Below are 23,046 nucleotides of genomic sequence, written 5' to 3' on the forward strand. Positions count from 1 at the left end.
TTTTAAGTAGCCAGACACAAGTTACTTCAAAATAAGTCAGCTGTGGACAGTCAAAGATCAGGTTGGTCTCAAGGCCTACCAATTCAATTTTTAAGCTATAAATCAGTGAGCACCAAGCCTGTCTATTTTGGTAGCTGCCTGCTTAAATATGTAAATCAAGATTCCTGTCCCTGGTGCATACTTGCACCTGCATTTAATATTAGCTCAGTGTTTAATTAAGCTCTTTAAATTAGAATTCTCCAGAGGATTTCCATTTTCTTATTTTTTGTTAGAGCGTCAACCACAGATGCAGCAACAAAACGATAGGAATTCCTTGTAAAAAAAAATTATAAGTGGTACTCTTCATGGAAATAAAATGTAAGGCAGGAAGAAAATTGCAATTAACTATCAAAGGCCCCTTGGAAAACTGATGTAAATTTTTACAGTATAAACATATTTATGAAGACAATTCTTTTGGCCAAGCAATATGAGCACCTGGCTCAGAGATTGCTCGAAGAATGTGGAATTCAGCCTGCGACCTGATTGTCTCCAAAATGTTTATCGTGCAATACGATGCCAATTCTTCAGTTTTCTATATTCTCATTAGAACATAGAACACCACAGCACAGTACAGGCCCTTCGGCCTACGATGCTGTGCCGACATTTTATCCTGCTCAAAGATCTATCTAACCCTTTCCTCCCACATATCCCTCCATTTTTCTATCATTTATGTGGCTATCTAAGAGTCTCTTTAATGTCCCTAATGTATCTACCTCCACCACTCTGACGGCAGTGCGTTCCACGCACCCACCACTCTGTGTAAAAAAAAACTTGCCTCTGACATCCCCCTTATACCTTCCTCCAGTCACCTTAAAATTATGCCCCCTCATGTGAATCATTTTCACCCTGGGAAAAGGTCTCTGACTGTCCACTCGATCTATGCCTCTTATCATCTTGTACACCTCTATCAAGTCACCTCTCATGTTCCTTCGCTCCAAAGAGAAAAGCCCTAGCTCGCTCAACCTATCCTTGCAAGACATGCTCTCCAATCCAGGAAGCATTCTGGTAAATCTCCTCTGCACCCTCTCTAAAGCTTCCACATCTTTCCTATAATGAGGCGACCAGAACTGAACACAATACTGCAAGTGTGGTCTTACCAGAGTTTTATAGAGCTGCACATTACCTGGTAACTCTTGAACTCAATACCCCGACTAATGAAGGCCAACACACCTTACGCCTTCTTAACAACTGCATCAACCTGCGTGGCAACCTTGAGGGCTCGATGGACATGGACCCCAAGATCCCTCTGTTCCTCCACACTGCAAAGAGTCCTGCCATTAACCTTGTATTCTCCCTTCAAATTTGATCGTCCAAAGTGTATCACTTCACACTTTCCGGGTTGAACTCCATCTGCCACTTCTTAGCACAGCTCTGCATCCAATCAACGTCCTGTTGTAATCTACAGCAACCTTCTACACTAGCCACAACACCACCAACCTTCGTGTCATCTGCAAACTTACTAACCCACCCTTCCTCATCCAAGTCATTTATAAAAATCACAAAGAGCAGGGGTCCCAGAACAGATCCCTGCGGAACACCACTGGTCACCGACCTCCCGAATATGCTTCATCTACAACCATCCTCGATCTTCTATGGGCGAGTCAATTCTGAATCCACACAGCCAAGCTTCCCTGGATCCCATGCCTCTTGACTTTCTGAATGAGCCTTCCTTATCAAACGCCTTACTCAAATCCATGTACACCACATCCACTGCTCAACCTTCATCAATGTGCTTTGTCACATCCTCAAAGAATTCAGTCAGGCTCGTGAGGCACAACCTGCCCCTCACAAAGACTTGCTGACTGTCCCTAAACAGCCTACTCCAAATGCCCATAAATCCTGTCTCTAAGAACCTTTTCCAGTAATTTGCCTACCACTGAAGTAAGACTCACTGGCCTGTAATTCCCAACGTTGTCCCTACTCCCTTTCTTGAACAAAGAAACAACATTTGCCATCCTCCAGTCATCTGGCACTACTCCTGTGGCCAGTGAGGATGCAAAAATCACTGCCAAGGCGCAGCAACTTTTAATTTTGACCCTGGCATTTTCAAATGTACAATTCAACCAAACTTAAATTACTGTGTGAATTTTAAGTTTAATATTAATAACAATTAGAGCAAAATATTTTATCTTCTCCTTTAGATATTTGGGTATCATATACAATATCCTATTTAACAGGGTAAGCAGGCAACTGGGTCATGATTCCCTACCATTTAGTTCACAGCAAGGAAGTACGTTATAATGCTCTTGTAAACACCATTAAGGAGTGAACCACAGTGGGTAAGGCTGACGCATTCTTAAATTTTTCTAGTGAGGAAATATTCTAACTTCTAGTGGGAACCTGTAGTTAATAAATAATTTAAAAAGTGAACTCATTAAATATGTCTTACCATTCTATGGCACAGTACATTTTGTGCATCATTTCGCAGTGGTTTTGCAAATTGGCAGATGTTTCATTTCACTGTAGTAACACAAGCAATCAATCATTTCCTATGGAACATGGTTGTCACAACATTTAGGTTCTTGAAAGTGTATATAGCTTGATAATAACATAATCATTATTTTATTACTGTGAACAATACCTTTAATAAATCTTTTGGAAAATCCTTCCCATCATTAAGGCCATCCAGATTAGAAATAAACTGTTGACATGACATCTTTTTCCCAATATTCTGCAATACAGACATAATAAAATTCACATTAATTATATAAGACAATAAACTAATATCTGAAACAAGCAAAATGAAAATTAAGATACTTTAAGGCAGACATTAAGCACAATAATGAAAATGTTTATTTTAAAACAAAAGCACTTATAGACTTGCAGTAAAATTAAAATCTGTGTGATCAAAAACCTCAAAAACAAATGGGAAAAGGAGACTTATCCTAGAGCATATGGAGAGGATCTATTATAAAAATTAAAAGGAGGACAAGCACAATCTGGATTGGGATAAAAATACCAAGTTTAATATGAAATAAGATCAACATGACCTTGGAAAACTGCCTGAAGCATTAGGAATAAAACTGGATTATAATACGAGCAACTGCCTGAGGAAGCACAATGACACAGCTCTGGCAGCTAAGGCACGGATGGGAACTAAATACTCTTGGCAATAAAATAAGGAATGGAAATTCAAAGATGAAGGATCAGAAGCATGACTAAAGACAAAATTATAACACTGAAAGTAAAATGATATTACTAAAGGCGTTCAATATAAAGGGAAATTTCTGATGAACCTGCAGCAACTATTATCATAATTGTGCATGGATTCTAGACTGGATGACAATAAGTATTAAAAAATAGACTGGTACTAAGGCAAAAAGCTACAGTTTAGTTAGATAAATGCAAATTGTAGGAAATCGTCAAAAGAATTTAACGAGAAAAAGGTCAGTGAATACATCTAAGATTTTGGCTCATCAGGGACAGACACCAAAAATAAAGAATATGACCGACTTTCAACAAATTCTTGGTGGAAATTACTAATGTATAGACAAATAGATAAAACTGCGCTTTCAAAAAGCAAATGAAAAATGGTACACAAGAAATATGTCATAAGGATCAAATTCCAAGATAAATAGCATATGTGGCTGAAAGTTTGTTTAACAAAAAGCATGATGTAGAATAAACAGCAATTTCCCATTCAGGCACAATTAAATAAATGCCCGGGGATCTACTTGGGAGCAACTGGTTTTAAGTACGTACAAGCACAAATGGAATTTTCTTAACATTTGTCTGCAGTATGAAACTGAGTTAAAATCATGGGATACTCCATGACAAATACTGATGTATTTCAGCACAGATAAAGACGAAGCAGAACATTTTGGAAGACAAACAGAAAATGTGATGCTCAAGTAACCAGATCTTTAATGAAGTTGAAAAAAATCTTGCAATTGAGATCCAAGGTATTTTACATGGAGACATTGAAAATAAAAGTAAAAAAGGTCACGCTGAATTTGTACAACAAAAATTCTAAATGCTGTTTTGGACAGCTGTATTCACCCAAACATTATTACTGTAGAAAATATATTACAGTCATGGAAAAACAATAACTTAGATTTGAAACATTCAAAACTTGAACAAGATACATACAACTCCAAAAATTCATCAGTGAAACAGAGAAGGGTGAACACGTATCTAACAGAAGCTTCTAAAATTTTGAAAGTTTTCATGCTGGCCTGGACTCCCCACTTGTCCCACCCACTGGAATCACTGCCCTTGCTCCACCCACATCTACATCTTACCTGGGCCTATCTTGTAGGCCATCTGCACCCCAGATGGCAACAGCGCCTCAGCCAACGCACTACCTCTTACATTCAGTGTCATTTAAAATCTATTAAAATTTAAGTAAATAATATTATTAAATAAAAATTAAAATTCTTATTTAAAATAAGTGAACTAGAAACACAAAGTTATTAACAAGAACATTAAACTATAGCAAAATATACCTTTCCCATTGCTTCCTAAAAATTTGTCCTACAATAGAAACTTAGATCCTATACCTAAGGATTTGAGAGCTAAGTCCACTATGTAATGTCCGGGAATCCAAGTATGCTGGGATCCCACTGCAAGTAAACTTCAAGACTTTCTGAACAGAACCACCTGTCCAGTATTACCATTAGTTGATGAGCCGATAATGATAGGTAAGAATATGGGATGAGAATTGGAAAAAAATATTTTGTTTCATTGAAAGGGATACTAAAATTTTTCAGTCTATTAACACAAATAATAAATTTATAGAACATGGAACAGTACAGCACTGGCAGGCCATTCAGCCTGCAATGTTGTGCTGATCATTTAGCTAAGGCAGGAATTGGATAGTCACTTCATAATGCTATCAGGAGGGCTAGGGATAGTTTAAGATTGGGATTGCTCACCAGAGTAAGATTGAAAAGGCTGGGGGAAGCTTGAGATCAAGAGAGCAGGGGAATGGATTGAGATCTGTTTAAGGACTGAGGTCGGTGTAAGCTTCCGAACCTCAGTGTTCCATTGTTCGGTCTTGTCGGCCTTCCCCATCAGCTGGCAGTGGCTTAGCTCTGAAACCAGGTCTTACTTTTGAATACCTTCTAGGGGATCTTGGCACCATTTCCCAAACAACATAGATTGTTAACTGTCTGATAATTGGTATTTAGTATATCTAGGGAGAGCTAAGTGTCTCAGCAGAGGCTCTGCTGCATCAATGAGATGAATGTTGGATGGTAAACAATTAGTAATTAGTTAGGCACTTACACCAGCTCACCAATCTTCCAAAAAGAAAGTCTATTTAATATTTACTGTTATGAGAGCTTTGGAAGATCTGCCCCATTATACTTGTACATAATGGGACTCATGAAATAAGGATGGCACAACATGAAGGATGGCTTAAGCGATCAAACAGTCGTAGTGTGAATGGGCACGTAAAGATGATTCTATAAATTTCTTCTACAAGACTGGAACCATGAGTTCACGAGGACCAAATGGAACCATCTTCTCCAAGTCAAAGCAAGTAAAAAGCACATGTTAAACTCCATAAGGAAACCTGTAGCTACTACATAGCACTGAAATCATAAAATCACAAATGGAATCCTAGAAATGTTATTGCACATAAGAATGTGCATGTTCTGCCCATGAAACCCATACCAGCTCTCATTATTTTGTGCTGAATTTTTTCTCCCTCACATATCAATACAATTCCATTTTGAAAGCGATGACTAAAACTGCTTCCAGCACACTTTCAGGCATTTAATTCTAGATAATATGAATTCACTGTATGAAAAAGTTATTCCTCACGTCACCTGTAGTTCTTCTACAAATCATTTTAAAACAATGTGCTCTGATTCCTTGCCTATCTCCCATTGGGTACAGTTCCTTTCTATTCACTTTGTCCAGATCCTTCATTGTTCTTAAGCAGAACACTTTGTCAATCCTTGATAGCTGTGCAGCCTTACAAATGGAATTAATAGCAGTAAGGACAGACAATTTGTCTATGCTACCATAGATCCATTTCTACACTCAGCAAATAGCAGCTGTTAGGTGATTTTGCAGATGCGTTTGAAGGAATTGGAAGCTTGAGGGAAATATCATCTAGTGCTAGGTGAGTATCACATAGTACATCCACCGATAAGTCCCAGTAGCTATTGAAGAAAAACAGAAATCTGTGCCCAAAAGGCTGAGGGAGGCAGATATCATTATGGTAGTGGGCACTCCAACCAATAGTTAGCAAGCTTGGATAATCAAACTGAGGAACTGTTGGGATCCACATGTGTGAAGTAAGGCACTAAAAAGAAATCTTCATTCTACTGGATGCCAAGAATAAATTATGGCTTGTAGAGCTCAGCTGTAGAAGATTGTTTCATGGCCTTCTATACACCTTTTGGGAAATAATGATGGCTAAGGGTGCCTTTTGAAATCAGTGCTGCACCACAAAACATTTCAGCTGAGGCTGAATCAGGTGCTTAAAGGACTTAGTGGAACAGAGACTACAGAAGATGCTGTTTTTTTGTCAATGGAGAAGGGCAGAATGTGCAGAGGCAGAGATGGACTGTGACCCCACTAATTAACAGGTAATTATTTAAAAAAGGAGGGAAGACAGGGAACTACATACCAGTTAGCCCAACATTAGGGGGCAGAAGTCCAAGGTCATAGTTAGGATATGGAGTAAGACATCTAGGACTGAGATGAGGAGAAATTTATTCACTCAAAGGTTGGTGAATTTGTGAGAATCTCTACCATGGAAGGCTGTGGAGGTCAAGTCACTCAGATTTAAGGAGGAGATAGATTTCTAGACACAAAAGACATTATGGTTTATGCGGAAAGAGCAGAAGTATGATACAGAGATAGAGTATGAGCCGTGATCTTACTGAACAGTGGTGCATCTGCAAGGGGCCAAAGAGCTAATCGTGATTCTATTTACTTCTATGACCAAAGGATGAGAGTTTTATTGAACAGATGCAGAGAAAAAAAATTAAAGTGCAAATTGAGGGGAGGCTCCTTTCATGTGATCTCCACAGAAGGGCTCAAACCAGATTCAGCAAAGGTCAAGGCAGACTGATGGAAATGCCTAACTTGACAGATGTTGCAGTATTCTTAGAATTTGTCAACTATTTAAGCACATTCCTGCCCCAACTGGGACAGATACCTGAACTGAAAATTTACAAGCAAAGATGTGAAAGGACATCAACTAACAAGCAGTCAAATGAATGAAAGAAATGGTCAGATAGAGCTCTGACGACAGAAAAGAGCTGACACTGCAAACACAGACACAAGAGAGACTGCAGATGCTGGAAATCTGGAGCAACACACACAAAATGCTGGAGGAACTCAGCAGGTCAAGTAGCATCTATGGAGGGAAATGAACAGTCAATGTTTCAGGCTGAGACCCTTCATCAGGACTGAAAAGGAAGAGGGCAGAAGCCACGATAAAAGAGTAGAGAGAGGGGTAGGAGCATGAGCTTGCAGGTGATAGGTGAGTCCAGATGAGAGGGGGAAGGTAGGTAGGTTGGGGGGAGTAAAAGTGAATGATGTGAGAAACTGGGAGGTGATAGGTGGAAAAGGCAGAGGGCTGAAGAAGGAATTTGATAGGAAAGGACAGTAGACCATGGAATAAAGGGAAGGAGGTGGGCAGGTCATGAGGGCGGGCTAGGGGAAAGAGAAGGGGTGAAGGGGCCACAGGAATGAGGGAAAAATAAGGAAAACAGAGGGGAGTGGTTACCAGAAGTTAGAGAAATCTATGTTGATGGCATCAGGTTGGAGACTACCAAGGCGGAATCTGAGGTGTTGCTTCTCCAACCTGCATCTGGCCTCAATGTGGCAGTAGAGGAGACCATGAACAGACATGTCAGTATGAGAGTGGGATGTGGAATTGAAGTGGGTGGCCACTGGGAGATCCTGGCTGTCGTGGTGGATGGAGCGAAGGTGCTCGACAAAGCAGTTCCCCAATCTGCGCCAGGTCTCACTGATGTAGAGGAGACCGCACCAGGAGCACCAGATGCAATAAATGACACTGACAGATTCGCAGGTGAAGTGCTGCCTCACCTGGAAGAACTGTCTAGGGCCCTGAATGGTGGTGAGGGAGGAAGTGTAGGGAAAGGTGTAACACTTTGCACGGTTGCAGGGATAAGTGCCGGGAAGGTGATTGGTGTGGAGGGTCGAGCAGACAAGGGAGTCACGGAGCGAGCGATCCCTGCAGAAAGCGGAAAGGGCAGGGGAGGGGAAGATGTGCCTGGTGGCAGGATCCTGTTGGAGATGGCAGAAGTTGTGGAGAATGATGATTTGCATGCGGAGGCTTGTGAGGTGATAGCTGAGGACAAGGCGAGTCCTATCGCTGCTATGTCGGGGTCGGGGGGCATGGGCTGAGGGCAGACGTACGAGAAATGGAGGAGATGCGGGTGAGGGCTGCATTGATAGTAGTGGAGGGGAAACCCCGCCTTCTGAAAAAGAGAACATCTCAGATGTCCTGGAATGGAAAGCCTCATTATGAGAGCAGACGCAGCGGAGGTGGAGGAACTGAGAGAAGGGAATAGCATCCTTGCAAGTGACGGGGTGGGAAGAGATGCAGTCAACATAACTGTGGGAGTCAGTGGGTTTGTAAAAAGATGTTGGTAGATAATCTGTCTCTGGAAATGGAGACAGGGAGATCAAGAAAAAGGAGAGAGGTGTTGGAGATGGACCAAGTGAATTTGAGGGCGGGGAGGAAGTTGTAGGCGAAGTTGATGAGCTCAGCATGGGTGCCAGAAGCAGCCTCTATGCAGTAGTCAATGTAGCAGAGGAAGAGTTGGGGAGCATTACCGGTATAGGCTTGGAACATGGACTGTTCCACGTAGCCAACGAAAAGGCAGACATAGCTGAGGCCCTTGCCAGTGCCCATGGCTACACCTTTGGTCTGCAGGAAGTGGGAGGAAGCAAAAGAGAAGTTGTTGAGGGTGAATACCAGTTCTGCCAGACGGAGCAGGGTGGTGGTGGTAGAGGGGAAATGGTTGGGTCTGTTGTCAAGAAAGAAGCAGAGAGCCTTAAGGCCTCCCTGATGGAGGATGGAAGTGTACAGGGACTGGACGTCCATGGTGAAAATAAGGCAGTCAGGGCTGGGGAACTGAAAGTTGAAGTGACGGAGAGCATACGAAGTGTCATGGACGTAGGTGGGAAGAGACTGAACCAAGGGGGACAAAATGGAGTTGAGATACGAGGACCACGAGTTCAGTGGAGCAGGAGCAAGAGAAGGCAGAAACAACGGGCCTACTGGGGCAGTAAGGTTTGTGGATCTTGGGTAGATACTACAAGCAGACACCTGAGAAGAGCATTTTGGAGCAGCTATTAAGCAAAGTGGCCAATCAATAGCATATGTATGTAAAGGTATGACAGACACAGAGACATGCCATGCCCAAGCTAAGAAGGGTCTACTAGGCCAAATCACACTGATGGCTACCAATGGGCCCCTGAGAGAACCAGCAACTAGTTGCAGTGCATACCAGTGCATTCCATATTTCTGCACCCATACACAGTGGCGCATAGATATGGGACATGCTGGAAATCAGATATGGTTGCATCTGACATCTTGAACTATCCCCACTGTCACCCTTGTGTCCATGGCCATTCTGTAATGATCTAAGCTGATGGCCTGGATGCACTTCACATCTGGCTCCTCAGCTTTACGCCAGCAATATTTAGTGTGGTGCCATGTATTTGTTTGCGGCTTCATTAAATAGGTATGTGAGGTAAGTTTTTTTTAACTTTATTTTAATTAATATTTAATTAATTCATATCCCTGAATTGTGTTTTAATGTCTGATATTAATTTTAATAATATTTTTCTCTTTTTTATAGTTATTTAACTTTGCTTGCAGATAAGACACTGGATAAACATTGGACAAAGATAGCAACAGATCTCTTCAGGCTTAAGGTTCTGTTTGCCAGGTAATGATATACCAGGATACCAGGTGAAACTGTAATAGACAAACCCTTCCACACACACACACACACACACACACACACACACACACACAGTCTGCTGCAGATAAGTTAGCAAAGTTTGTACAATACTGCCATCACATTATCCACAATCCAATGGAAACATGGAGAACACTACAAAAACAGCCAAGTTATTTTTGAGAAAGGCAAAAATAAATAAATACCTCAATCTTTGGGCATACAAAATACTCCAGCCTAGAAACTGATAAACCACTGACCAGAACAATACTGCCAAAGCTTTCAAGAAGGTGAAGCCAATATTCAAAATAAACCAAGCAGACAGGAGAAGAGAAAGAAGGAAAACCAAGCTGTCCTGTTGTACTAGGAAGCTAAGTAGATGTCACTCCTTAAACCAGGTTGTGAGATAAGAATTCAAACACAATGCCAACAAGAAAGATGGCAGAAAGCTCTAGTCATCAGACTGTTATTACACCCTAGATCCCATGAGGGGAAGGCTGAGGAAGGTATTATATACCACAGGGATAGGAAGACTGCAGAAGTGGTTTGGGAATCTCAAGTGTTAATAAACTAACAGGATGCAGTGTAACCCCTGCAGCAGAATAAGAATATCATAGCTCAAAGAGGTGAGAATGAACAGCGGCCAAATAAGACCAGATTTGGTGGAACTGTTCACCAATTGATACATCTTACAGACGTTGTCCTGAGTAAATATGGATATATGTTTGATTGGAAATGTGCTGAAATTTTATATTGAAAGCACAGCAGCTTGTGTTAAGAAATAGTTTAAATAGTAAGGACAATAAATTTGTTAGGGTTTTCTGAGATTCTAGGAGTATGGACTGTATTGTATTGAATGTTGAAATTAGGACAATCTTAAACAAAAATGAAAGGAAAGATAAAAAGATATACAGGTAGCATTATCTCATCATAATACAACTGTTGTTAAGCATCAAGTATTTCCAGATCAGAAAGTGTTGCCAAGATGGAGGACATCTTGGACGTTTCTAAATAACTTGACTCACTGTGAACCCATGAAATACGGCAAAGATTACTTTATTTAAATAAAGAATAGATTTTTGGGACAGTGTAACACATTAACCAGAATCAGTCTAAAAGTCCTCTGTCTTGCACCTTCTCTTCAGTCATACAATCACTTGTGTGAAATCTCATTTCCTATACTCACTAGTATGTGGCACCAGAGATTACTGTCTTGGAAGATCCACTTTATACTTTCCCCAAAATTTGCCTCCAGCACCTCATCCTTCTTTGCTGCCAACATGGATCAACACTTCTGGCCATTCACCATCTTTAAACTAAATTTTTTTGCAAATGTTTTCAATTCTATCATCAGGGAGGCAACATACCATCGGAGAAAGTTTACAGCCCTTAGAAACACCTGTCTGTCCATCCAAGTATTGAATCCCTATCACAATAACTTTTCAGATCTTCTTCTACATAAATAATTTATAATTACAAAGAATGTTAAATGACAATGTATTTCTTCATTCTGCATAGATATTGGTGATATACGGATACTGTACGTTAAGATAATTGGGGAGTACATTTATAAAATTCATAAAATACTGTCTTACAATAGTAGTAAATACCCCTTTTTAGTTATAAGATTAATGTAATTGGGGTGAAAAAAGCTCTGGAATTGCCTCATAGCATATTGCCATCATTAAGCCTGGCAAAACAGCACAACACACCAACTTCTCATCAGAATGTTAGGTATTTTACCCACTAATAAAAATTTGCAATAAGTGCACAAAATAAACTTTTTCAAATACATAGATATGAAAGCGACAGTTGTCACTTTAATTGGCCAACCCTTCAGTTGGGAATTTTATGTGACATTGGAAAAAGGTTGTGGTGAAGACAAGAACCTTTGAGGGCTACAGAAATTAACAGAAAAAAAATTGAAAGCAAATGTCAGCATGTGAAATTTAGGTCTGGTAACTGCAGTTTAAACTAAATACAAATGGAGAAAGTAATATCTTCCACAAAGACAGTTAATTAAATGTGTCTAAAAGTTAAATTTATATAGTTGCACTCAGAGGAAAATTAATGAATATCAGTTAGAAATTACCATGTAATGGAATTAAAATGAATGATAGTGGGAGTGAAACAAGAAAAAAAATCTTACCCAAGCATGTGTTGAAATATTAAATATTTTATGGTTATACAAGTGGGAACTACATAAAAACGTACAATGATAATGAATAAAGTGTAAATTCCTGCCAATATGTTACAAATATCTCTCTACAGCTCATGGATCAAGTATGATGGCAAATGCATTCACATAGACTGGCATGACTCATTTTAACCAATTTTGTTCCTACAATCCCCAATAAACATTTCAATTGTGCAAGGAAAAAACTTGCATAAAAGTAACAGAATCATCAATAACAATATTTTCTGCATATCAGAAGCAATCATAAATGATGGAAAGGAAAGTTGATGCTTCAGACACTTAATCAATGGTATTTTCAAAATACCTTTAATTATGTGTTTGAGGAGTCATTGTACAATAATCAATATTAATACTACTCAAAGCCATAAACATAACAGAAATTTTATTTAAATAAATATTGTTAAAATTCTGATTTTGCTTTTAACATGTCTAACATTACCATACTCACCTTACTTACGCTGCAGCTTAGTTACTTATTTATCATCAAAGAATTTCTCTGTGTACTTACTCTTCCACACTGCTGAGTTAAATCAGAGTTGATATAAATTGGCCTGCATATTCTGAATGCCTAAGTGGATGATTTAGGCTTGTATTTCCAAACAAATGACCAGAACAGAAACTCAATTATGCTGTTAATTAATATAAAATGCATTTACTATCCTGCTAACTTGTCATAGATTATGAGACTTTTTTACATTTTCAGTCAACTTAAATAGAATGAAATTTAGAAGATGAATGCTCATGAAATGGAAAGTGATAGAAGATTGCATTAACTTCAAAGATCATGCACTAAGCAGAGCTACACTTACCACCTGAAGGGGGTAAATACACCAAATATGGGATCCAGGCCCAGGCAGGAAATCAGAAAGGATACAAAGGCAAAAGAAAAGGTTAGTATCTAACATGCAGCTGGTGGAATTTCCTCTAGTGGAGATGACCAAGTCTAGTAGAAGCCATGAGGGAAGACCAAATCAATGTCATTTTGTCCTTACTGCCATGGAAATAAATTCCAGGGAAAACCAAGGCAAAGTGTCTAACAGTACAACCCTTCTCTCCCTTTTGCATGGCATTAGTGATTAGAACAGCAGAAAAACACGAGAAACCCCTCAAGTCCTCAATTGAAATGGTAGCAGTTCAGGCCTCATTTGAATTGGTGGCAGTTCAGGGCCTCATTTGAACTGGTAGCAGAAGTATTCCCGTTTATCAGTTTGACTGCATTTTGAACTCACCTAATAGCTGTTAACCACACTCTTAATGGGGAGTTTATTTCAAATGTTAATCACTCATTAAAAGAGATACATTTAATATAAAGATGAAATTAATTTAAATGGATCTCCTTTGGAACTAATAATCCAATGTCACATTAACCTTATTTTCAGTATTCATATCCTCTAATGTTTCTTCACAATTCATCTCCTTTACTCCTGAGATTATTCTAATTACATGTTCCTATATTTTCAAGCAAGACTGCAGTGTCCTAGGTAAAACTTAACCAGTGCACTATAACTTTTTGAGGTACATACTGCATTGTAATGACTAAGAATTCCAATATTCTGTTGAATTATTGTTTGGAAACTGAAAGTTACTTCTAAGTCCTATTCAAAGTTTGTGTGTACGTTAATTGTATTTCTGTCATGATATATGTTGTTGGTATCTTCCCCTTTAAAATAAATATTTTGTTTTTCTTGCAATTAAATTACCAACTTTCATTCTCTGCCATTGTTAGGATTTTTTTTGCCATGTTAATTTCCAGCATACTCTTTGTGATTCCATTATTTTGAAAAAATCTGCTTTGACCTTATCCTAAACTCATTCAAAATATGTATCCATCCAATGTATTTATACAGATTAATTTTCTTAAGTGTTTTTAGTTTTAGTTCTCTAGACATCCAGTCTGTGAGTTGCTTAATTAGTTTATATTACTTGCCTTGGGTATTTAAATTTATTTTGAAAAGTTTTCAATTTGTTCTTATCCAAAATATCCCTCAGTAAAATGTCCAGCTTTATTTCCTATACTTCACACTCAGCCATACTGAAATTATGAAAGCTCAGATAGTACTGCCTACCTCCTTCCAACTTATCTCTTGAATACCTGCTAATTTTCTGTCTGATGGAATATATCCAGTTGCTGTTCAGTCTTTGATGATTGTGCTCAGGACCCTTCAAATTTCCTTCCTAGTCCCTTCAGTATCTACAATTGCACCATTTGGTCATGTCTTCATAACCAACGTCATGAGTTGTGAAGAAACACTAGAGTGTATTAATACTTCTGTATTATGGATGTCACCTGATTACTTACAAGATAAAAATCAGTGTGTGAGTTGTTCCATATGAGCTATACAAAATATTACAACAGAACGCATCACATGTGCTGGTTCACGTGCTGCCATTAATGTTCAGCATTTCTAGTTTCTATTTGATCATGTTACCCATTACTATTGGTATTACTTTATTTAATCAATTAAAATACCAGCCTGTACCTTCAGTGTATTACTGCTCCCAGTTTGTAATAAGCTTTCTCTCTCCTTCTAGTTCTAATTAAATTGTCTAATTTGCTTTTCACCAAGTATCTAGATGTCCTAATCATCAATGCTTTCTTTGAATATCTGACACCCAATTTCAGAAATTTGCTTGTACTCTTTGGACAAGCCTTTCTTCCAATGTCTCTGTGAGATCATATTAGTTGGGGTGGGGGGCGGGGGGGGGGGGGAAGAAGGACAGGGAAATTGGGTAGCCCTTGAAAGAAGTACTGGGGACCACAATACACAGTTAACCTGTGCCTTTTCACTGCATTGCAAGCAGTGTTTTAAAATTAGTGTGACCTGCTCTATTAAATGCTAGTTCCATGCAGTCACCATTCCCTGTGATCTGAACTGGTTGCATACAAATAACAGGACCCTAATATTATGAATGAGTAACACTTCTTAAGAAAAGCCTGTGATATTTCAAGATGTGGTACGTTGTGGCCACAAAAAAGTGTTTTTTTCCCCCAAAAGCTGACCAGTGCTGTGATACATAGAGTTGAAGAGGACTTTTTTTCCTCTCTGAAGAATGTGAATTTTAATTCTCTCACTTCAAAGGGCTCTAACTATTGAGACAAAGTATACTTGAAACTGAGAGAAATAGATATTTGAACTATGGGAGAATCAGGGATTAAGGGGAGCAGACAAGAAAGTGAAGTTCCCAAATATTAGTCTTGAGCTTTTCGAATGGTAGAGCATACCTGAGGAGCCATGTGGTTTATTTCCACTCCAATTTCTTGTTACCATGAGACCATTAAGAAGGGTCTCAAACAATGCACTGGACATCTTGATGGAAAGGAAAGAAGCTGTGCGTTTGCCATGGCAGGCAGGATATTCTCCAAACAGATGCTCAAACATACAAATAGCACCAGAGGTCAATACTAGGAGTATTGTTTCAATATTGATACATTGCAGGAATAAGTTTAATGATTGCCAATGTGTCATTCAGGTGCACAAGTTATCATCCAATATATACACACACACACACACACACTGCATCACTAGCCCCTCCATTGCTTACTTCTCTGGACCCGATCACCCACTGACCAATAATCGCTATCAAATGAGCACTTAACCCTTCGCATCAAATGCCTTTCCTGACCCTCACAACTTAGGATTGTTGTAAGCTTCTCACCCACAACTCACAGCTGCCACACACACTCTTTTTTTTCATCATTAATGGATATAGATACTACCGCCAAGGTCTATTCCTAAGTTGTCCTTGAGGGCAGGCGTTTTTAACCACAGCAGTCCCTGTTGTTTTAAAGGATAGGGAGTTCCAGTACTGGACCCAGCTGTGATGAAGAATTGTGATAAATTTACAAGTTAGCACAATGTGCAACAGGAAGGGGAATTTGCAGGTGATGGCAGTCCCATACACCTGCTGCCCTTGTTCTTCTAGGATGTAGAAGTTATGAGTTTGGAAGGGTGTTGTTAAAAAATCTCTGGCAAGTTTCTGCAGTGCATTTTGCAGATGGTACCCATTGCTGCCAATGAGACGCCAATAGTAGAGGCAGTGAGAGTTTGCAGTGGTGAATTGATAGCATTTAAATAGTCCACATTTTGTTGTTAAAATTTCACTCAAGCTGATGCACAGAAACATAGAAAAGTACAGCACAGGTCAGGCGCTCCGGCCCACCACATCTGTAATGACCATTTTGCCAAATTAAACTAATCACATTTGATAATATGAAGAGTATTCCATCATGCTCCTGATCTGTGTATTTTATACAGAAAGTATTTGTGGAATCAGAAATGAGTCAGAGTCTGATAGGAGCATGTCTGATAGAAGCATATAAAATTATGAAAGGCATAGATAGGGTATATAGTCAGAGTGTTTCTCCCAGGGTGGAAATGTCAAATACTAATGGGCAGAGGTTTAGGGTGAGGGGAGGAAAGTTAAAGTAGATTTACAAGGCAAGATTTTACACAGGGAGTGGTAGGTGCCTGGAATGTGCTGCCAAGTGAGGTGTTGGTAGCAGATATGATACCAACATTTAAGAGGCATTAAGACAGGCACATGGACATGCAAGGAACGGAGGGGTATAAACCATGTGCAGGCAGATGGGATTAGTTTAATTTGGCAACATGGTCAGCACAGACCTGGTGGGCTGAAGGACCTGCTCCAGTGCTGTTCTGTTCTATCTTCTAAAGGAAAATGCAGCTAACCCATGGTGACCAGAAGAATTTTACCAGTGTTTGAGCTGCTCTGTAAGAAATCTTACTGCACCTAAAATGTTCTATGAATGCAAGGTCATCTATAAGCAGCTAAAGATGGCTGAGTTGAAGGCATTGTCTTAAGGTCCTGGAGCTGAGATGATCCTACACTGAGTGGAGTGATGGGGCTGTCACTGTATGATTGGTTTGTCCTTATCTTTATAGACAGGTAATGAAGGAAGCAGCTATAGATGGCTGAGCCTTAGATATTGCCCTACAGAGCTCCTGCGCTTCCACATTATCAGGTACTTCACAGTACGGTAGCTTTACTGATACAGTTTGGCTGGGCATACAGCTAGTTCTGGAATATGTCTTCAGAAGTAGCAGTTATTCAATCGTCAACTATACTCCCCAAAGATGAAGCTTTCTGACACATTTTCTTCCTTGCAGAAGAAAAGTAAATAACCACAGGCAGCAGCAAAATGGAGGAGAACGAACATTCCTATAAATTTTAGTCCCATGGGAACAAAGTAATGGACATACTAGGAAGAGAGATCACTGAGACCACAGGACCATTGATAAGGGTGAAAGAATTAATGTGGATATCACTGTCCAACTGTATAGTTCATGGTCCCTGCCTGCCTGCAGCTACCTTGACTGGATGCTGAATGAAATGACCCCACCACATTCACAAGGCACATGGTAAAGCCTCAGCTGTGAGGAGGCCTTAGGTAACGTAGTGCTGAGTTCATGCTTCAGAATCCCCTGACTGCCTGTCATTTATATTGAGAGACATTTAAAAATTATGTAAACTATTTAAAAAAAAAGGAAGTTATTTAGAAAACTTAAAAGCTAAAAAATAAAGTTAATTCAAAACACATTAAAACAAAACAAAAAAACAAAAGCAATAAAACAAATAAAGAATAAATAACTGAAGTTACCTTTCCCCACCTAATCAAAGGGACTAGAAATCTCCATTCAGATCAATTGGATCACCACTGCAACAGAAGGTCTGATATCTACAGCAGCACTTCTGAAGAAGTGCTTGAGAACTAGCTGTGTCTTCAACCAAACTATACTAGTAAAACTACCAAACTGAGAATGACCTAAAAATGTGGAAGTACAGCAGCTCCTTAGGGCAATGTCTAAGGCTCCACTCAGTGGTAATGGGAGAGGCGGATTTCTTGGTGTAATGCATCATTCCTAGTGCGGAGTCCAACAAAGGAAGAGAGTGATAAATATATAGCTAGCTTGATTCAACCTAATATTCTTCCATCATTTCAATTTTCCCTCACCCTGAATTTTCTAGTGACTCATAAACAATGGTGTAAGTATACAGCTCTTACCCTTTCTGCTCCCTGACCACAACCCAACCCTTGTTCTCTTTTAAATTCAGATACACAAGAACCAGAACCTTTCCAGTCATTTGGGGGAAGGGGAAAGAGACAGAGTAGATGAAACTTTTTTATTTTGAACTCAGATGCTAACATTGAGTCTATTTTGTTATCTAGGACAAGAAAGTTTCTGCATGTGGTGAGACATGACACTGGAAGAAGAATGGATAGCAAAAGAACCAGCTTGTTGGAGCGCGAGGTCACATGGCAGTTCAGCTGTGGTTAGATAAGAACCACAGAAGAATGGTGGATGTATATAATCAAATTCTTGTAGCAGTGGGAAGCTTGCAAGAGAGCTACAATCATTGTTGAGATCCTTGCTGATACCCAGAGAACCAGCTCAGACTGCTGCAAGCCCAGGCTGATATGGTGCAGTCTGAAGTCCAACCTTTTCATAGAATCCTCAAATGGTTACAACACAGGAGGCCATTCAGCCCATCTTGGTCACACAGCTCTGTATCAGTGCAACTCACTAGTTCCACGTCCTGGCCCTTTCTCTGTAGGCAGTGCATTGCAGGTTTCAACCACATGCTACGTGATTTTTATTTTTCATCATGTCACTCTTACTTCTCTTCCCTTTACACCTCTGATCTCTATTCCTTGATCCCTTCACCAAAGGGAACAGCCATCCACATGCACCCTGGGCCCCTTATCATTTTATATATTTCAATAAAATCTACCCTGAGCCTTCCCTTCTCTAATAAAAACAATCCCAAACATAAGCCATTATCCCAAGAGCCATTTTAAATCTTTACTGGACCCTCTCTAATACTCCCATGTCCTTATAAAGTAAAATTCCAGCTGAGCCCAGGGCAGCATTTAAAAAATATGTTCAGCATGATTTCCCAATGTATACTCTATGTCTCTATTGACAAAGCCCAAAATCGTGTATGCTATATTAACTGCTTTCTTAAACTGCCCAGCTAATTTCAATAATTTGTGCATATATTTTATTTGTCCCTCTGCTTCTGTAGCCTTTTAGAGCAGTATCCTTTATGTTGTCCCTCCTCATTCTTCCTTGCAAAATGCATCACCTCATATTGATCTACGTGAAACTTCATCTGCCTTTCTATATCCTGCAGTAATCTATCACTGTCCCCCTTGCAGTTCACAATATTACCAAGCTTAGTGTCATCTGCAGCTTTAGAAATTGTGGCTCACACCCCCAAGTCTAGGTCACTATATAGATTAAAATAATGCAATGGCCTCAACACCAACCCCAGTGGAATGCAACTATTTAATTTTCTTCTGACTGAGAAACTACCATTCACCACAACCCTCATTTGACTTTTATTTAATCAGCTTCGTCTCCGTGCTATCATTTTCACCTAGTAATGTAGAACCTTATGAAAGGCCTTCTGAAATCCATGTACACCACATCAATTGCATTATCTTCATTAACTCCACCCTCATCAAATCCAAGCCCAGAGCCATTTGATGGCTCCTTCCAAGAATATAGAAAAATGTGATTGCCCGAGGTAAATGAAAAGTAAGGTGTACGGGACTGTTGATGAATAGGGAGGTGACCCCTGTTGCTCATGAATTGTTTGACCAGATAGGGCCCAATCATAAAAAAAGATCAAGGCTCTACATTCTAGTCCCTCTGCCTCTTCATGCTGCTCCACTTCCTGTTGCCCTCAGCATCTCACCAAATCGGTGGTGGCAAAGCCATTTTTTATTTAATGGCAAATTTAAGTGTAAACTGCTTAATCTGCTAGCCATTCCCAGCATTCTCCTTTTGGTTTTGGGTTTCAGAAATAGATTTAATCTGCATTTCACACCTTTCACATGTTCTTTTGTATATTTTCTCTTTAACTGCCCTCACTAGCCTATCATCCAGATGGCACCATAGACATCTGAATCCCTGGCCTCATCCTATCAGTTTTTTTCCCCCTTTGTCCTATCTGCTTCCACCAACCCTTCCCACGCCACCTGCTCTGCAACCCAAAATTAACTTGTTTTCCCATTGTCCCAGTTCGGATGAAGATTCTTCACCCTGTTTCTCTTTCCACAGATGTTGCCTGACCTGCTGAGAATTTCCAGCATTTTCTGTTTTTAGTTTTAGAGTTCCAACATCTGTAGTTCTATGATTTACAAACTAGCACAAATCTTGATATTCATTCATCTGGGTACTTTGAAGCTCCTTCAGACCAGTCCAGTTGAGGAAAGTGTTGTTTTATAACACTACTTAAGGCAGCAGGGCCCTCAGTGTATGCCTACTGTACACGTGTGTGGGTACTGACCATAGTTATGAGTTATGTCATATATGGCTAAATCTCTTCTCCCAGCATCTGTTGCGCTGTGATGACCAGATGCAGGCAGCAAAGAGGACCACCTCAAAATGAAGTAATCATGACTACTGCAAGAATGTGATAACTTCCAGGAAAACAGTCAAGTTCATGATGTGCATGCAGTCAATGGTACATAGTTTCATGGGGAAATCTATAATTTTTCTGTTTTCTCTGCCCTGCTCATCTCAGGGAAAACTGAATAAAGTGAAGATGTCTCTCTTTGCATGGAAAACCTTAATGGCTATCCTCATTTACGAACTGCTGTTTGTATATTAAATGCTCAAAAGTTAAGATCCATAGCCTCCTTGTTTGCAACTGGCAATATTGAGGTTATCATTGTGGTCAGTAGCATTGTCAGATTTTAGTAAAGTGAAGACATCTGAAGTATTAATGTCTGCTGAAAGTGAGGTGAAATGAGTAGCTTCCAAAAAGCCCTCAGTGGATATGACCTCCTATCAAGAGCCAGTCTGTCTCCTTTGGCATCATATCCAGATCTGCCTAGTGTCTTGATTATCCCAGGCATACTCAGCTTCCTGAGGAAGATCTATCAGACCAGCCACGTCTGGAAACAACTTATTTCTAGACAAGCTTAACAATCAACAGTAATGTACTTTTATACCAGTCAAACATTCCTTGTAGCCTATTCAAACTTAAGCCAAGTTTAGGATATCCCCAATACACATACAACTGAATTACATCAGCAACCTGAAGAAATAGCAACAGAGGACCTGTAAACCTGGAATTAGATTATGCCCTTTTTTAGTTCATGCTGGTGGGGGTTGTGGGGGACTCCTACATTTCTTTTAATGCTTGTTCAGTTGCACAAGGCTATACAGGGTGCAGGCTGGAATGTAGATTTCAGAAATGGCAGTGCTGCATATTGACTGACTGTTTAATCTGCCTCCTCTGCACACAGTGAGTAGATATGCACCCAAAATCCTGCTGCCAAGACGATGTCCAAGCCACTTCCTACTGCATCTCAGACCTCATTACAAGCATTACAAGATTCCATAGAATCTTGAAAACAGGCACTACATTTCCCAGTTTTTTCCCCCATCTTCCTCTATTTTCAGGGTTCAGTTCATTTATGAATATGCTCTGCTTGTCAATATAGTTGTGGGTACTCATGCTGCTGCTCTATGTATGAAAAGCCACCAGTATGGTAGGATTTTCTCATCTAGAAAAGTCTAGCTTAAAAATTAAATCTATGAAGTATTTAGCTGTATAAATATGTTTACTCTCATTCTAAAGTTGCATTAAACATCAAGGAGTAGTTGTGAATAAAAATAATTAGAATCCAAAGAGTAGCACACAATTTTTTCAAACATTTTTAATACATGAAATGGGACTTCAAGAACGACAAATTATATCATATCCCTCATTAAGTGATAAATAGTTAATGTATTTTGTTTACCACCTTCAGAATTTTTACGATCAAGTTATTCTTATTGAAGGATAAATATCATATCCATAGAATACTTACATGGCCATGCAGGTCTGTGTTCAAAAGCATTAGTGCACAGGTTAGTGTATGGACTCCATCTGAAAAAGCAAAAATAATCATTTTCACTATGGGATGCACACAGAAGAATAAAGCATTCTAACCCAAACCTTCTGGTCGTGAAACAGAATTGGGATCAGATAAGAGTGTAAGAAGTACTAAGGTTTTGGTTAGAAACAATCTCTTGCCAGCTTTCCAGGTGAAATAATTCATGCAAACATGTTTGTTTGCACACAAGATGACACTGAGAGAAGTTCATGGACTGAAGTTCAGGTTTAAAAGGTGACTTATTTTTCACAATAGAATCAGTGAATAAAACATGGCTGATAAACGTCCAGAGTTTCTGGATGTGCTAGTGGGGAGGAGAGAAGTGTAGAAGACAATGGGAAGGGAGCTCTGGTGAACAAAGGGTTACTCTCTCTCTTTCTCCTGGTAACCAGCTTGAGCCACCTGCTCGTTTAGTCTCTGCTTGGTGTGATAAGGAGTTGCTGAGTTGTGGAGGCCTCAAGGCCACCAGGGTTGTTTGTGACTGTCTGTGAAAGATGTGCTAACCTGTCTGGGACCAATGGTAGCGTGAGCTGGTCAAGCATACCCAAATATGGATATGCCAGTGCACTATTTGGACACCCACCGGAGAACAATGTATTTAAGTTTGTTAGCACCCTGTATTCCTTGAGTCGGGCCACGTGCAGGGAAGAGCAGCACTGACTGTTTGCTCCTCCATGTACCCCCACTCCAGCTAGCGTTAAACTAATAAAGCATTAATTGTAAGTTCTTTGGTTCTGCTGTTGTCTGATTTATTACAGAGCACGGGTCAACTTTCACAGAAGAACTGGCAAGTTAATGGAGACACAAGAGACTGCAGATGCTGGAACAGACCTGTACGATCGGTATGCAAGACAAGTTTTTCACTGTACCTCAGTACAAGTGACAATAATAAACCAATACTAAAAATAACAATACCAAACAATCTGCTGAAAGAACTTAGCAGGTCAAGCAGCATCTGTGGGAGGAAAGAAATTGTCAACATTTCATGTCGAAACCCTGAT

At 39.7% G+C, this 23,046-nt stretch overlaps 1 protein-coding gene across 1 annotated transcript in view; it reads right to left on the minus strand.

Moving 5' to 3' along the window:
* Positions 1-23,046, minus strand: part of LOC127569185 (PH and SEC7 domain-containing protein 2-like) — a 130,161-nt gene that overhangs the window by 80,234 nt on the left and 26,881 nt on the right. The window contains exons 6-7 of the mRNA XM_052013579.1: positions 21,980-22,038; positions 2,621-2,710 (exon numbers count right to left, since the gene is read on the minus strand). Coding sequence (XP_051869539.1) covers positions 2,621-2,710; positions 21,980-22,038 — 149 coding nt within the window. The remainder of the gene's footprint in view (positions 1-2,620; positions 2,711-21,979; positions 22,039-23,046) is intronic.

Source organism: Pristis pectinata, chromosome 4 (genome assembly GCF_009764475.1).
Source record: "Pristis pectinata isolate sPriPec2 chromosome 4, sPriPec2.1.pri, whole genome shotgun sequence".
NCBI classification, from domain to species: Eukaryota; Metazoa; Chordata; class Chondrichthyes; order Rhinopristiformes; family Pristidae; genus Pristis; species Pristis pectinata.